The sequence below is a fragment of the Centroberyx gerrardi genome, chromosome 9 (genome assembly GCF_048128805.1).
Source record: "Centroberyx gerrardi isolate f3 chromosome 9, fCenGer3.hap1.cur.20231027, whole genome shotgun sequence".
Classification (NCBI taxonomy): Eukaryota; Metazoa; Chordata; class Actinopteri; order Beryciformes; family Berycidae; genus Centroberyx; species Centroberyx gerrardi.
The window spans coordinates 19,335,497-19,349,866 of NC_136005.1; the positions used below are offsets into that span (position 1 = coordinate 19,335,497).

General features: G+C 41.8%; 1 protein-coding gene across 1 annotated transcript; it reads left to right on the forward strand.

The window, feature by feature from the left end:
• Window positions 1-2,444: 2,444 nt before the first annotated feature.
• On the forward strand, window positions 2,445-14,144 carry lmo4b (LIM domain only 4b). The gene is made up of 5 exons (XM_071926236.2): window positions 2,445-2,874; window positions 4,645-4,885; window positions 9,834-9,930; window positions 10,496-10,651; window positions 13,029-14,144. The coding sequence occupies exons 2-5, from the start codon at window positions 4,650-4,652 to the stop codon at window positions 13,035-13,037; spliced, it is 498 nt and encodes a 165-aa protein (XP_071782337.1). The 5' UTR covers window positions 2,445-2,874; window positions 4,645-4,649; the 3' UTR covers window positions 13,038-14,144.
• Window positions 14,145-14,370: the final 226 nt, after the last annotated feature.

Sequence of the window (14,370 nt, forward strand, 5' to 3'; positions counted from 1 at the left end):
ACACATGCACAACACATACACATACGCATGCTCGCACACACACACATAAAGCCACATTTTGCCGCTGTAAACAATCCAAAGTACTGCAGCTAACTGATTTTAGAAAAAAAAGAGAATGTTATGGTGATATGCATGTTGTTTTGTTTTAAATCACAAAGATTGCCTGTGGTGTGTAAACGTATTGATTGCAGCAGGCCTCTCTGTGGCACAATGCCATGTTAATAGAGTATAGTGAAGAGTGAATTCCAATCTGAAGTTAACCACCGTGTTGAATGCGCCTCTCAGAAACTCTTGCCTTGGTTTCCCACAGGACAAGCAACTTCATTATGGAGTGCGGTGGTCTCCCTTTCTTCTTGTGGAGATAACCCCTGTGGGGAGTATCAACAGTGTGAGCCACATCTGACGCTCCCTTGTCCCTGTTTAAACATTGAAATAGTGTTGCGCCATATTGTTGTGCCGCTGTTTTCATCTGGTCTGCTTCATAATGTGGCTGCTTGGAAACTGCCACAGGATTGAAAGATCTCTGTGGAGAAAGGGGAAGATCAATTTCTGAGGGACCCCCACGCACGCACACACACACACACACACACACACACACACACCTCCAACCCTATCCCCCGCAGCTCCCTGACCCCTCCACCTCCTCCTCCTCACTTCAACTAGCCATAATTATTTTGCAAAAGAGCTCCAGAAAAAGAACACGCAGAGTAATTTCTCTTGCCCAGTTATGAAAAGCTCATTAAAATAGGCCTGGAACAAACAAAGCTTTTCCTGTGAGGCCCCTTTTCAAATTCATTTCATAATTTCCCTCTGTTTTAATCATTTATATCAATTAATCATTCCTTGGTGGAAAAGACATTCTTTGCCATCTTCTGTGGTTTTTGTTCTAGTGAGTGAGAGGCTTGATGAGAATGTCAAGAGAATGTAGCTCAAACCAAGGTGGAGTAGCATTGGCTTTGCCAAAGGGAAATCAGCTTGATGCAGCACAATCTCTTTGGAGCTGCAGGAATAATTAAACAATTAAAGTCAAGAATAAGATAATCTTTATACATCTGATGTCTTTCTAATGAAGCTAGGGGCAGCTCATAATAAAGCTGTTTTGTCATGTAAAACCACTCTACCCGCTGAATCTCAAATAACTTTCCTCTGAGGCAACTTTTCTCCAATAGCAAGTCGCACTTTTCAGGTTAACTGAAGACGTCACTTGACTTGTTTTTCACTGACCGATTTTAAGGTGCTACACTGCAGCACAGAGGCTTTGGGTCTTTATAAACTTGTATTTCTGTAAAAGCATTTTAAGCTATGAAGTGGAAAAGAGGAGGGAGTCCCTGTTCCAAGGTGTTTTTATCTTAAATGTCCCTCTCAGTATCATATTGGAAATTATATCAGCACCACATTATTTTGAATTTAAATATTCTAATTGGAACGGCAGGATTGCTTCCCACATATCTTATCTTGATGTTTTACATTATGGTGAAAACCTTCATCTGTAGGATAAAGTGACTTAAAGGATCTCAGCCAAATGGAGGTGTTGCAGATTAGCCTTAATAGGTGTTGAAACCAGTGACCTAAAGCATAATGGGCTTGTAAACGAGAGCAGGCCTTGTTGCGATTATTTTCAATGACAGACGATGGCGCCACTACGCAGCTATTAGATATTTCCCTGAGGTTGAAGTATAACCCTCCGTAAACTAAGTAGTTATTGAATGTCAACTAATTAAACTCATATTAGATGTGAGATGAATGTCTACTGGATGCTGCGATGTAGGCATTGTTCAACATGGCTTGTACCAATGCATTTTTCAACAGCTGCTTTAAAGTTAGGTAATGTCTGATAATCTTACACAAGGCCATTCAAAACGGAACCGTGAGATCTAGATCACACCGCAACCACTAACGACAATAAAATAATAATAATAATAAAAAGTCTATCGTAAATGTTTATAAGGATGCTACACAAGTATCTCAGCAAAACACTCCATATAGGAATATTATAGTGAAACCATAGGGGATTAAAATAAAAATTCAATAAATTATGATAAGGTCACTATAAAATCAAGTACCGCAGACGCACTTTAAGTCACTGTAAAAAATATTATAACCATATTTCTTTAGAGTTCGGTTTTCCCTGCTATTTTGCAGCCTTTCCAAGCTGTCACTGTTCATATTTTGGAGTGTGCACATTTGACACTCGCCTCTTGTCCGTTTCCTCTGGAGCTCCACGGACCCGCTCTGACCATTCAGCACCATTTCCATCCTTTTCCTCTCCTCGGCGTGTCCAAGTCAATTTCACTCCCCTCCCATTGGCTGGATTTGTTATTCCGCTTAAATGGACTGCGCGTCGATTGGCTGCGCCGAGACTTACGTCATGCACCTAAAAGGGGTTTTTACTGGAGGTTTCTTCCTGTCAGCGACACATGTAGAACAAGCAACTAACGGGACCAGAGACTAGACCAGAGGACAGTCAATTATAGTCTTATGCGTCGCTGGCAGCCTCGTTTTTTTTTTTGCCAAAACAGGCCGACTCAGTTCTCGGTTTGAGGAAATTACAGCATGCGTAGACTTGTAATTACGTCTTGCAATGGACTCCTTTTGTTCCAGCGAAAAAAGAGCACTAAAGCAACAGTAAAACGGGACCGATCCGGTGGAAATACTATCTGATAACTCCATTTGCTTGTACTTCGCTTATTGCCAGTGAATATCCGAGCTGAAGTCCTCACTGAGGTTCGCTGTTGCAGGGAACTGGAGGCCGATTGTGCGCGCTAGTCTTTGCTTACCTGTAGTTTTTGGGACTGTTACAGCCTATTATACCCAGTCTGCTCACGTCCAAGTAATTTAACTTCACAACCATTACACTTAAAAGGGACAAACGAGGTGGGTGCTCATTGTTATTCCAGCTAGATGTTGCATGGTGACTCATTAAAATGTATTCTAATTATAGATAGATTACACTGGAAGCTATTCTCTGCCTAGTTGATCCTACTTGATCCAATAAGGCTAGTGTGTGTGTATGTGTGTGTGTGTTTTTTTCTTTCTTTTAAGAATGCTAGCGGTGATATTTGATAGCCTGTGTTATTCTTGCGACATTATCCCCCGCCTCCTTATCCCTCTTCATGCATTTAGCCCCACGATAAGACCGATGTGATGCTACAGTAGCTCGTTGGCAGTAGAAGCTCTTCTACTCCTGCTTTTTTTTTTTTTTTTCCATTAAAAAGAAAAGCAGCAGCTATATAACGGACAGGCTCTCTTAGCACTTGGATGCCTGATATGTTTTTTTTTTTTTTCTATTTCCACGACTTCATCTCAGTGCCCAAATTGCCTGGCCGTGTAATTACTTGAGTTAGCCCATTTAAGTTAAAAGCCACCCCCCAATCCCTCCGCAAAAAAAAAAAAGAAGAAAAAAAACTCCTCTCTCTGAATGAAACTTGACGATGGTCCGTCTTATTTATCTAGGGAGTCACTTTCAGGTCGGCTTTTTGATTCATCTCCTTTTAGATTTAATCAGCACTAAGGTACGCTATAGCTTGTCCCTAAGAGCCATCGCTAATGGGGTTACTGAATGCTTTTCTCTGTGCCCCCCCTCCCCTCCTCCACCCCCTCTCTTCCCCCCCTCCTCCTCTAATTAGCCTACCTGCCTTTCAACAAAGATTTGGCTTAGCCAGGCATGTAGCCTGCCTGACCAAATTGGAGAGGATTACATTTGAAAGAGCCCACATTAATTTTGTGGGTGAAACAAATGCCTGCATTGCATTAATAGATTATAACACTTAGCCTAAGACAGGGAAGCCTACAGCATTTCAGCAGGCCTATAGTGTATCAGGGCTGTCTGCCCTGTTAAGCCACACGAGGTAGGATGTCCTTAAATGCTGAATATTGGTTTCTAGTTGCGAGACAGATCTTATTCATGCGTTAGGTGAAGTCATCATTGGGGATGGTGTAGGCCTGCGTAGCATCAAGTGTTGGTAAACATTGACCCAAACTGTTTGACATGTCTTTTTATATTCGTACACTGTTTCTGTCTGTTTGCATCTTGCAATAACCACCGCTTCCCAGCTTTCCAAAGTGCAATAGAGTGATGAATCGTGTGGCGAAGTATTGTGCTATTTAGAAATTCTTAGGACAGCTCAACAAAAGCCTGTGCTGCATAATTGTTCCTCTGGCCCCCGGTGTTATCAGTTAACAGACATTCATCATGAGAGGTCCAATGAAGCAACAGCATGGGGACGAGACAGAGATCAAGGGCAGATTAGTTCACTAAATGACTCGTAGCTCTCTTGTAGCAGGACAGGACTCGGAACTGTTCCCTTAATGAGATCAGCTATTGTGCTGCTGTACAATTTGCAGTCTGCAGCCGTTCAAAGACCGCGGTGATGCAACAAGGCGTTCGAGGGCACGTCAAGAGGCCTGATATTTTCATTATGATAATTGAAAAGTTTACCGTGGCTTTTACATTATCACTCGTGTCACACAGACACCCAACAGACCTGTGACCCATTTTAGGCGCTGACCCCATTGTGTACAAAATACAATGCTTTAAACAACTGATAAAAGTATGATGTGAAACCTTCTGGGTGTGACATGTGCAACAGGCAGGCTGTCAAAATCATCTCTTCTATATGTGTGTGTGTGTGTGTGTGTTTTTAGGGACAATGGTGAATCCCGGAGGCAGCACCCAGCCACCACCGGTGGGCGCAGGTTCTCTCTCCTGGAAGCGGTGCGCAGGGTGCGGGGGCAAAATCGCAGACCGTTTCCTCCTTTACACCATGGACAGCTACTGGCACAGCCGATGCCTCAAGTGCTCCTGCTGCCAGGCCCAGCTGGGCGAAATAGGCACATCATGCTACACAAAAAGTGGCATGATCCTCTGTAGAAACGACTATATCAGGTGAGGAAATGACCTTGCATGCATGCATTATTTAGATTAGCTCTAATTTTTTTTAAAAGATTATCATGGATTGTCATTATCACAGATTATCTAAAGATTACCTTAATGCTACAGTAGAAGTTAGATTATTTATTTAGCATCTCACATGAATTTTCCAACAAAAAAATGCATTTGTCAGAAACCAAATAACATTTACTTGCAGAAGCCTCTGAATTTATTATCAAATCTGAAAGTCAAAAATGAAAAAAGAAAACAAAGAACAGGGATAGGTTCACAAATATTTTTGCTGGTCATGCAGTGATCCGCAAGGTTGGGTGTAGTTCTAGGGAACATGTGTCTCAAATTGCACTAACATCATCAGGGCTCATTAAAATATCCTGGTTGAAGTCTCCCTGGACTATCCTGAAAGAGGTCAAACACGCTGGCATGTTGACAGAGCGCAAGGCAAAAGAGTCGCTCTGCAGGCCATCTGCATGTCTGTTTGTCGTTCATGGTCAACTGAAGGAGAGGAAAAAGGTCATGTAGGATTTATGATTGCTCTATAAAGTGTTTGGGTTAGGCACAGATGTCCTTTGTCATGTGGAATTTGTTATTTTTTTCCCCTCACTTTTGGTTTGGTAATTTTTCTATAAGAGAAAAGGACCATTTAATTAGCAAAGAGAGCCTTTTTAAATATTCTAGTAGGTGTGCCAGACACCTAACCAGAGCTTATTGATGACACTCTCATCCTGGTAATGTAGAATAGTCTGATGTGACCGTCTGATCATTCAACAATTTGACCCTTGGAAGGACAAGGCACAGCTTTTACTGAGCAAGAAGTGCAGGCAAAGTTCAATATGCTTCCTTTGCGATGTGCAAAAGGAACAGACACGGCATTCATTTCAACCCTATTCTCTGTTTTGGTTATTTTTCTACAAGACGTAAGCTTATTGCTATATTTATTCAAGACATTTCTGTCCTCAACTTGAGTTTTTCAGTCTTTGTAAGTTAAGCACGTTTTGTTTAATACATGTATTTGGGTTTGAGTACACTTAAAATTTTTCTTAATTTAAAAGGAGGGACTGTACCACAATCGACTTACTAGGCGAACGTGAACATGCAACACCGCTTTTAAATCTGCACGGATAATTCGAAATCTAAAGTGTGCCTGTGCGCTCTCCACCCACCTCATAAAAAGGATGAGGAAGTCAATGGGGTACTTCATTCATAATGGGACTATAACCTAATTAAAATTGGAAGGGGGGAAATGTGGATACACCTTTCCACTTGTAATGAGAGCATGCTTGGTGCAAGAGCTAAAACGCATATTATGGAAGCATGAGATCTCTGTAGAGATAAGGATAGGAGGGGGGGGGGGGGGGGACATCTGACAGTGAGTCTACACAATTAAATGCTTTAATTATAGTCCCCCTCCATTTCCTTTAGTCCTGATGGGTTTTATCTAATGAGATCTGGTCCCTGGCTTGTATCCGCTCCCAATGACGTGTCCGAAATGAATGAGAGCCACATTGCAAACAAAACATTTAATTAACCAAATTGGCTTTTGAGAGAGAGCAAGAGAGAAAGACAGATAGAGAAGAGGGATTATTGCGAAGGCCAGTTGCCGCTGTTTTTCCCCCCTCATCTTAAAGGGGCAGACTCATTTTTGTGATAGATTGCTAAACTGCCCATATGACATATACATTTTAAGCTGTAGCTCCAAACTTTTATTAATACAACCGATATGAAAATGCTCATCTGATTGATCAGGACGCCTCAGTTGAAATGCATCACATCACGCCTAATGGGATGTATGCCTGGCCTGGGATGATACCCATCTCCCATCAATCAAGCAGGGATATTCACATGCCACAAACACCACAGGACGAGCGCCGTCTCTCTGTTTCCACGCCATGCAGCCACCGAGGCTTTCGCCAGCTTCAGCGTCAAAGTTAAAGCCAAAGTTGCGCTTGCTGTTTAGGATCATGTTGTTTTTAAGCTGGAGGTGGTGTTATTTGTGTGGGCTGCTAGTAGAGGGAGAATTAATTTACATGTGGCTGCTGGATTCAGGGAAAATGCTGTCCCCTTAATTGAATAAGCCTAGGTAATTAAATGGCACTTTTCCAATAGAACGTGTGAGGTAAATCTAATAGTTGGTTATTTAATATCACTTTGAAGTCTGCCCACTCAAGCACTATGACAGCACAAGAGAATGTGAACTATTAGGCCAGGAAAAACCGGGATCTCAGAAATTAATTAAATCGCATGCAATTTAGGGGAAACGTTTATCTTGATTTGTCATAACAGAATTAATTCAAGGCCTTCAATTCACTTGGGGCCAGATCTGTTACTCTGAATTAACCAAGTGTAATTTGGCTGATCCCCCCCCCACACACACACACACACCTCCCCCACCCCCCTCTACCCCCCTCCTCCCAAAACACACACGCAAACACACACACATACGCACTCACACACACACACATACACACACAAACACAAACCCACACTCCCTCCCTCCCTCCCTCCCTCATCCTCACAATCTCCCCCTCCCCTCCCCAGCCCCTCCACCCTTTCTCTAATGCAGCTCTTGCCATTATGCAAAGCCCCGCTTCAGTATCAATATGGCCTAGTGCTTTTAAGGTGCTTTGGCTGCTGATGTAGAGAGGCATTTTTAATGGACTGTGTTGCAGAAATCATTGTTGTGGGGTAATTTTACCCTGCTCAAAGGCCTTGGTGAATGAGGTCTGCATTTACCAGACAGCCTAACAGCAAGCCATGCTATATTTCACCTGGCAGTCAGTGCTGAAATGAAATCCAATAGTCATTGCCTATAGACAGCAGACAGCTCCAAATTTGTTTTTTTTTTTTTTTTTGGTTGTGTTTTTTTAATTTAATGAAAGACATTAGTTGTAGTATTTCAAAGTCAGATCCCCAATGTAGACAGGGAAAAACAAATAAATCAAGGCAGCATTCACCACATTACTTGACAAAGCCATCCTCCAACGTCTGTAAATGATCTTACAAGCGAAGGCTGAGAAACAATCACTGATTTGGGGGGAAGAAAAGCTGAAACCAGAAGTGTCATTGCAATTAAAGAGTCCCCCGGCCTTAATTATACTGACCTGGGGTTTCTTCTTCACCCCAGCACAGTAGTTCAATGGAAGAAGAGGCCATTAGAGTCCAAGTTCAAACTGATAGCAACTTAATTGAGCACCTAAAGGCGTCGACTCTTTAAATCACATGCTATCAGGAGCTATCCCCTGGTAAAATAATTAACCTGGTATGAGTAGCACACAGCGGTGAAACAGAAGGGCTGTGGTGAAAATCTCCTGTAGTCTTTCTTTGTTTCAACAGCTCTCAAAAACATTCACACAGGGGAAATTAGTAGTGGAATAAATTACATTGCGCTCAGCTTTCAACATGTGCACATATTTTGAATTTGAACAAACTTTGAATTTTGGGAAGTCCAAAAAGGGGGGGTGGGGGGGGGGTGGCCTTTTAAATGCACAAAAGTGCAGCTGTTTGCGTTTTCTACACAAATAGCATAAACACAATACTCTTAAAACAAAGGCTATGTGTTCATTTCCGGCATCATGTTTGTCCCAGCTAAAGCACAAAATTGGCAATGTTGTGACAACAGTCTCCAGTTAATTAGTTTCTGAAATTGAGTTTTGATGGAGCCCTTCCAATTGATGCCAAGACAAAATTTGCTTCTTCTTAGGCTTTCCTATTGAAAGCCATTTTCATGTCCCTTTGCAAAGAGTTCTCGCTTGTTGTTCCGTCAATATATTCAACAACTGCATGGGGCTACGGTTAGGATAGGAGAAGCATTTATTCCCTCTTCACAGTCTTTGTATTAATTTTCAGTATTGTAGATATGAATGGATTTGTTGAAACGCTTTCATAAAATAGTCCTTCAGAATGTCTGAACAGAAGAAAAATTGTTATTCTTACAACACTTTTTTCTTTTTTCCCCCTCCTTTTCTCATTAATTTTTTTTTAGCCAAACAACTTTATCTGATTCACACACACCGATGTTAACCACTCCCCCTATCCCTTTCTTTTTCCATCCCTCTCTCCCTCTCTCCCCCTCTCTCCCGAGCATGTCAGATGCCGTGGTCTTATTTGATTGCTTAGGAAAAGTGCAGTGATAGAGCAAACACCCGGTGAGATATGATGACAAATGGGTCCAGATCCCAGTAAATTACTTTCTGCTCAAATCGAAATTTCATTCAGTTTGCTGCTCACCGAGATGAAGTAATCTAAATTGTGGACTCAGAAGGAAGATAGAAGGGAAGCTGGAGCAAGCATTTCATTATCAAGAGGCAGAGGGAAAGAGAGAGAGAGAAGGTTAGGGACGAAAGAGATGAGCAGAAGCAAATCTAAAGTGTTGACACCATGATTGAAAAGGTTAACCCATGCACATTATATATCAACCCGAGTAGCTACGGGTTTCTAATGGAAACACGGCACTGACAGAGCATTCGCAGGAGTCCTAATGGCAAAAGCACTATGTCTCCGCCTAGATGTACAATCAAATCCTCTTAGGTCCTGATTGCTTATGTTCCAGGTTATTATTAGGTTGCAAAAAAATGTGCACCAAAAGTAATATGCAGTTTGGGTGCTAGATGCTTGTGGAGAGCAGGGTACTGGATGTTTCATTTTGTTTCCTGGTATTGCTATGATTTTGTATTTCCTCATGGATTTTTTTTCTTCTCATCTTCCCCCCCCCCCCCCCCCCCTCTGTCTCTGTACCTTTTGTAGTCCCTTAAGGTTGGGAACGAACCCATTTTAAGCAGGAGCTGGAGAATATTGAACTTAGCACTGAATATCAGTTTTCATTCAGAGGCATGCTCAACTGCCAAACGTGTGAATGAAAAAGTCCATTTCACACGGTTGATCCTGTGCAGATGCATGCAGCTGTTCCATAACGCCCGCTCTTCTTCTTCTTCTTCCCCTTTCTCAGATTATTCGGGAACAGTGGAGCTTGCAGCGCCTGTGGTCAGTCCATTCCAGCCAGTGAACTGGTGATGAGGGCACAGGGCAACGTGTACCATCTGAAGGTAAACTCAGCGAGATGTTTCTGTGACACTTATAACTACGTAAGAATGCTGTGCACATAGCACACAATAACGGGATTTATAGCTCTTGTAAATTTAGCATCATCATGTCTTTAATGGTCAATAACTTCAATGTCAAGGCTCATTTGAAAGACTTGGTTGTCTTGTAAATCAAAGATCTACCAAACTCTTTTAAGAAACACAGTAGGAAGCTATGTGGTGCAGGGCCGATGAAAGAGTCTGAATTTTATGAAAAAGCAGTAAAGCACCAGTGTTGAAAATGAGGACTAACTCAAGGACATTTTACTTAACAGCTAAAATAAGTCCTATAATAATTACTTGGGTTTTAATTGGTTGTACCTGTGTTTTCCACTCTAAACCACCACCAACCCCTCCACACACACACACACACACACACACATGTTCGGAATTATATTTCTGTATATGTGTGTGCGCGGGCACGTGTGTGTGTGTGTTTGCTCTAAGGTATCATTACATAATAGGATTGAGCGCTGCCTTGTGGTCCGGGGGGCTGTGTGTGATAGGTTCTCTCTGTATCCCCCTACAGTGTTTCACATGTTCCACCTGCCGGAACCGGCTGGTCCCTGGAGACCGGTTCCACTACATCAACGGCAGCCTGTTCTGCGAACACGACAGACCCACAGCACTCATCAACGGCCATTTGAGTTCACTGCAGACAAACCCACTACTGCCCGACCAGAAGGTAAGAGCCACTCGTCGGTCTGGAAACCCGCTCCGTATGGGTGAAATATGACTGGGGCCGACCCGAAAGTTCTTTGTGGTCTCCTTTCAAAGTATTAAAAGGATCAGATCATAACTTCACCGAAAAGGACAGTCACTAAAAGCTTGTCATCAGTCAACAGGAGTCGTTAGCAGAAGAAAAAATCTGTAATTTCCACGGCAACATTTTTCATTCTGTTTATATTGATGTCATTGATTCATCTTTACTGCAAGGCATGCAATAGATATTAAATCTTACAGACCAAAGATGAATTTTAATTTTAGACAAGCAATAGATTTTTCCATCATTCTTGTTGGAGCACGTACGGTCAGAGGATCTGTATTAAACGTCAACACCAAACATGGGGAAACGATTTTTTGTAGCAGACTGAGCGTATTTGACGCATTTTGAATTTATTTGGTGTCCCCAAACTAGACGTACAATTGTGTTGAGAAATGACAGCGTGTGTTGCTGTGAGCACAACGTTTTTAAAATAGCATTTGACTGCTCTATCGACGTGACTGGGATCACCTGCTCTAAGTTATTAGTCTGAGGCCAAAAATATGTATACAGGGCCTGAGGTTGAACACAGACACCGAGCTGCAGCTAGTATATCATGAAGCCTGTCATCATGGCTTCCCCTGATTTGATCTTGATGCCTCCAGTGAAAGCAAAACAGAAGGCCTAATCATATACGAGGGATAACTTCATTCTTCAGGATAGCTTCATTCTGCCAGCAGGCGATATAATCATTTTTGCCTCACAACAAGGAGCTTTATTGATACCTTGTCTGCACACAGCATAGAGAGATATAGAAGGTGTTTTTGAGTGTGTCAGACTCTGACTGAAAGAGGAATTATATTGTTGGGAGCATGCATTTCACCTTGAGTGGGTTTGTGAGTAGAGGAGAGGTAGAACTCCATTAACACCCCCCCACACACACACACGTCACAGGCCTTTTAAGGGCTTGTCACTTTTACAAATCAGCTCTAAGAGCTCTAAGAGCACCTCACATTTAAATTGAAAGCCGTTGCATTATCTAGCTTAATTTTAAATGTCTGTTTAAGTCCTTACTCCCACCCCCATGTCTCTTGTACCATGGCTGGCACAGTAAATATGAGGCCTCATTGTTTATTTATGCACTAACATCAATTGTAGTGAAAACTGCTGAATTATTGATGCTAAAATGCAATCTGAATATTGGCCCTGGTGCTTTAATTATAGCGGAGAGAGAATTATTAAATAAACAGAGACACCTCCCTCGGTGGGAGCAGTCTCAGGATGCTTTTGTTATCTCTGTTTGTGAAATAAGTTGAATTATCTTGCCGGTGAAGCACTTTATTAGATAAAGATTTTCATTTCTTTTAGCTGTTACAAAAATTGTATTTGGACACCCTCAAATCACATAGACTTACAGTAGGATAACTGCCTGCGGTGAGAGCTTCTCAAAATCAATATACCTTATGTATCTTCAACAGCACAACATAAATTGAGCATAGAAACACAGGCTGGTTTAGAGAGGCAGAGGGAGACGGAGCGCGGGAACGCGGTGGAAAACGGGAAGCGGCGTTTAGAGAAAATGAAGCAGTCACTGCTCATACGGAAACACAGGCTTGTCTATTGACCATTGTTTTGATTATGTGCGATTTCACAGTGACATAATTGGTGTTGTCTGCGTTCATGGCATAGGACATTTGATGCTCATTTATTAAGCTTTCTTCCCAGCTTCTTCCTAATCTCTTTGTTCAGGACAGACAAATTACCTTTCTCATATGGAGCTGCTTTGACCCAGGGGAATGAGACCCTCCCAGCGTCAGTCACTTTAATTAGCCCCCAAGTAGGAGTTTGCAATTACTAATAGACTGAAGCCCTCCTAGTGATTTGAGGGATGAAGGGAAAAGTAAATTGCCCCTTAGAATCATAGAAAAAAAGAAAGCAAAAAAAAAAAAAAAAAAGAAAGATGAAAAAGTTGGTCTGAACGCTGGTGGAACCAAGACAGATAATTGTCTTTACTCCCCTGCATTTTTCCTGTTTCACGGGAACTTAACACCTCCCGCAGTTATGTTAGAGCATTGTTATAATTATACAAAAGAGAATCACTTCATGAATGCGCTTTTAAGTTAATGCAAAGTAAATGGGGCACCAGATGGTTTCAAAAGCCTCGCTGATCAATAAATTAAATGAGGGGCTTTACTGGAGCTGCCGAAAAGTTGATGGAATCTTTATCGCACACAGGAATCGTTTGAAATATTTTGTGAGCCGATGCTTCGCTCTTTTGTTGTTGGTGTCATCTAACCTTTTGTCACTCTACCCCAAATTTGCACCATTTGATGTTCTACTTTTATCTCCCACTGTTCAGGTGTGTTAGGCGGGAGCTGTGCAGGAAGCAGGATGTGTGCCTTCATTTTAGCCCTTACTCATTGTCACCCAAGACAACGTGGATCAGCACCCCGGCCTTTTAGCTGTGCTCCCAGGCCCTTGCCCCAGGACTCCTCCCCCATCTACCAATATCCTCATATTATTTCTGCAACCCATATCCAGCGCTCAGCCTTCGATCTTGGCTTTCCCCAAATATGGGTGGATACTTGCACTTAATGCACCTGAACTGGGATACTGAGGACTCCGTGACGTTGGAATAAAAGGAGACTGACCAGAACCCAAGGGACTCTTCAGGACGACAAAACTGAACAACACACAGAGGATGTTCTGGGCGAAGTGAGGGAAAGAGAAAAAGACAAATGAGGTTAAAACGAATGCAGGCTTTTCAAATCTGCATTCGTACATTTGTTTAAAGACATTTTGGGGAAACCGGGACCTTTTCATTTTTCTCTGTTCTTTTTCTATCCTCATTTCCCCAACAACATGGTGTTTCCACTTTCTATATTTTAAGTGTTGTAAAGGGGAATGTGTTTTTTTTGTTTTTTTTTCGGTGGTATATATCGAAAAGTTGGGGTTTTAAAAAATCTGTGGCTTTTTGTGGAAAACAAATCATGAACACTCTTGGTGTATTTGTAAAACTACCATGTATGTACAGTATGCATGTAAATGTCGTTGTCCAGGCGTGGCTACAGTACATTCTCCCCTCTACACACGGCCCGATCCGTACTCCTCCCCCTGAAACCTGAACCCATGGCAAACTAAAGAAAGATGCTCATAGTCAGTAATGTAGAGATCTTCACCAACATATAAATGCTGAATGAAAGAGAAATTTATTTGTGATATTTTCCGAGACATTTGCTCCAGTATGGTGTATTTAATTAATAAAAAAAAATATTGAAGATTTAAAAGCCTCCTTAAATTCCTGGTGTCCGCCATTACTGTCAAGCATCAGAACCTCTACAGGCAGCAAGCCAGTACTGACAGACAATTATTATGTGCTAAACTTGGGTTTATAGATTTTGTAATTATGAGTGCTAAGAATTCTAGTTCACATAATTAAAACTTTATATCTCTAAAGCAAAGTAAGTGTCATTATGTTGTGGCCACTCCATTCATACTACCAATGAAGCATTTCAGAAGTGTCTTTATGTCACAATAGAATATAAGATCCCATTTGCCAAGTGCCCAAGGACTTAACTTTCATGTAAAGGCTTGATATCAGTATGTGACTTGTGTCTGCACTAATATTCAAAATACTGCAGTGTTGCCATTCAATTTCCAGCCTAGCAATCATCAATGCTCATGATGAGCATCTAACTGAA

Bases quoted from the DNA above. Each gene is read 5' to 3' on its own strand.
- lmo4b (XM_071926236.2), top strand. From the start codon at position 4,650: ATGGTGAATCCCGGAGGCAGCACCCAGCCACCACCGGTGGGCGCAGGT. The intron at 4,886-9,833 runs GTGAGGAAATGA...CCCCTTTCTCAG, and splicing joins TGTAGAAACGACTATATCAG to ATTATTCGGGAACAGTGGAG. The intron at 9,931-10,495 runs GTAAACTCAGCG...ATCCCCCTACAG, and splicing joins GCAACGTGTACCATCTGAAG to TGTTTCACATGTTCCACCTG.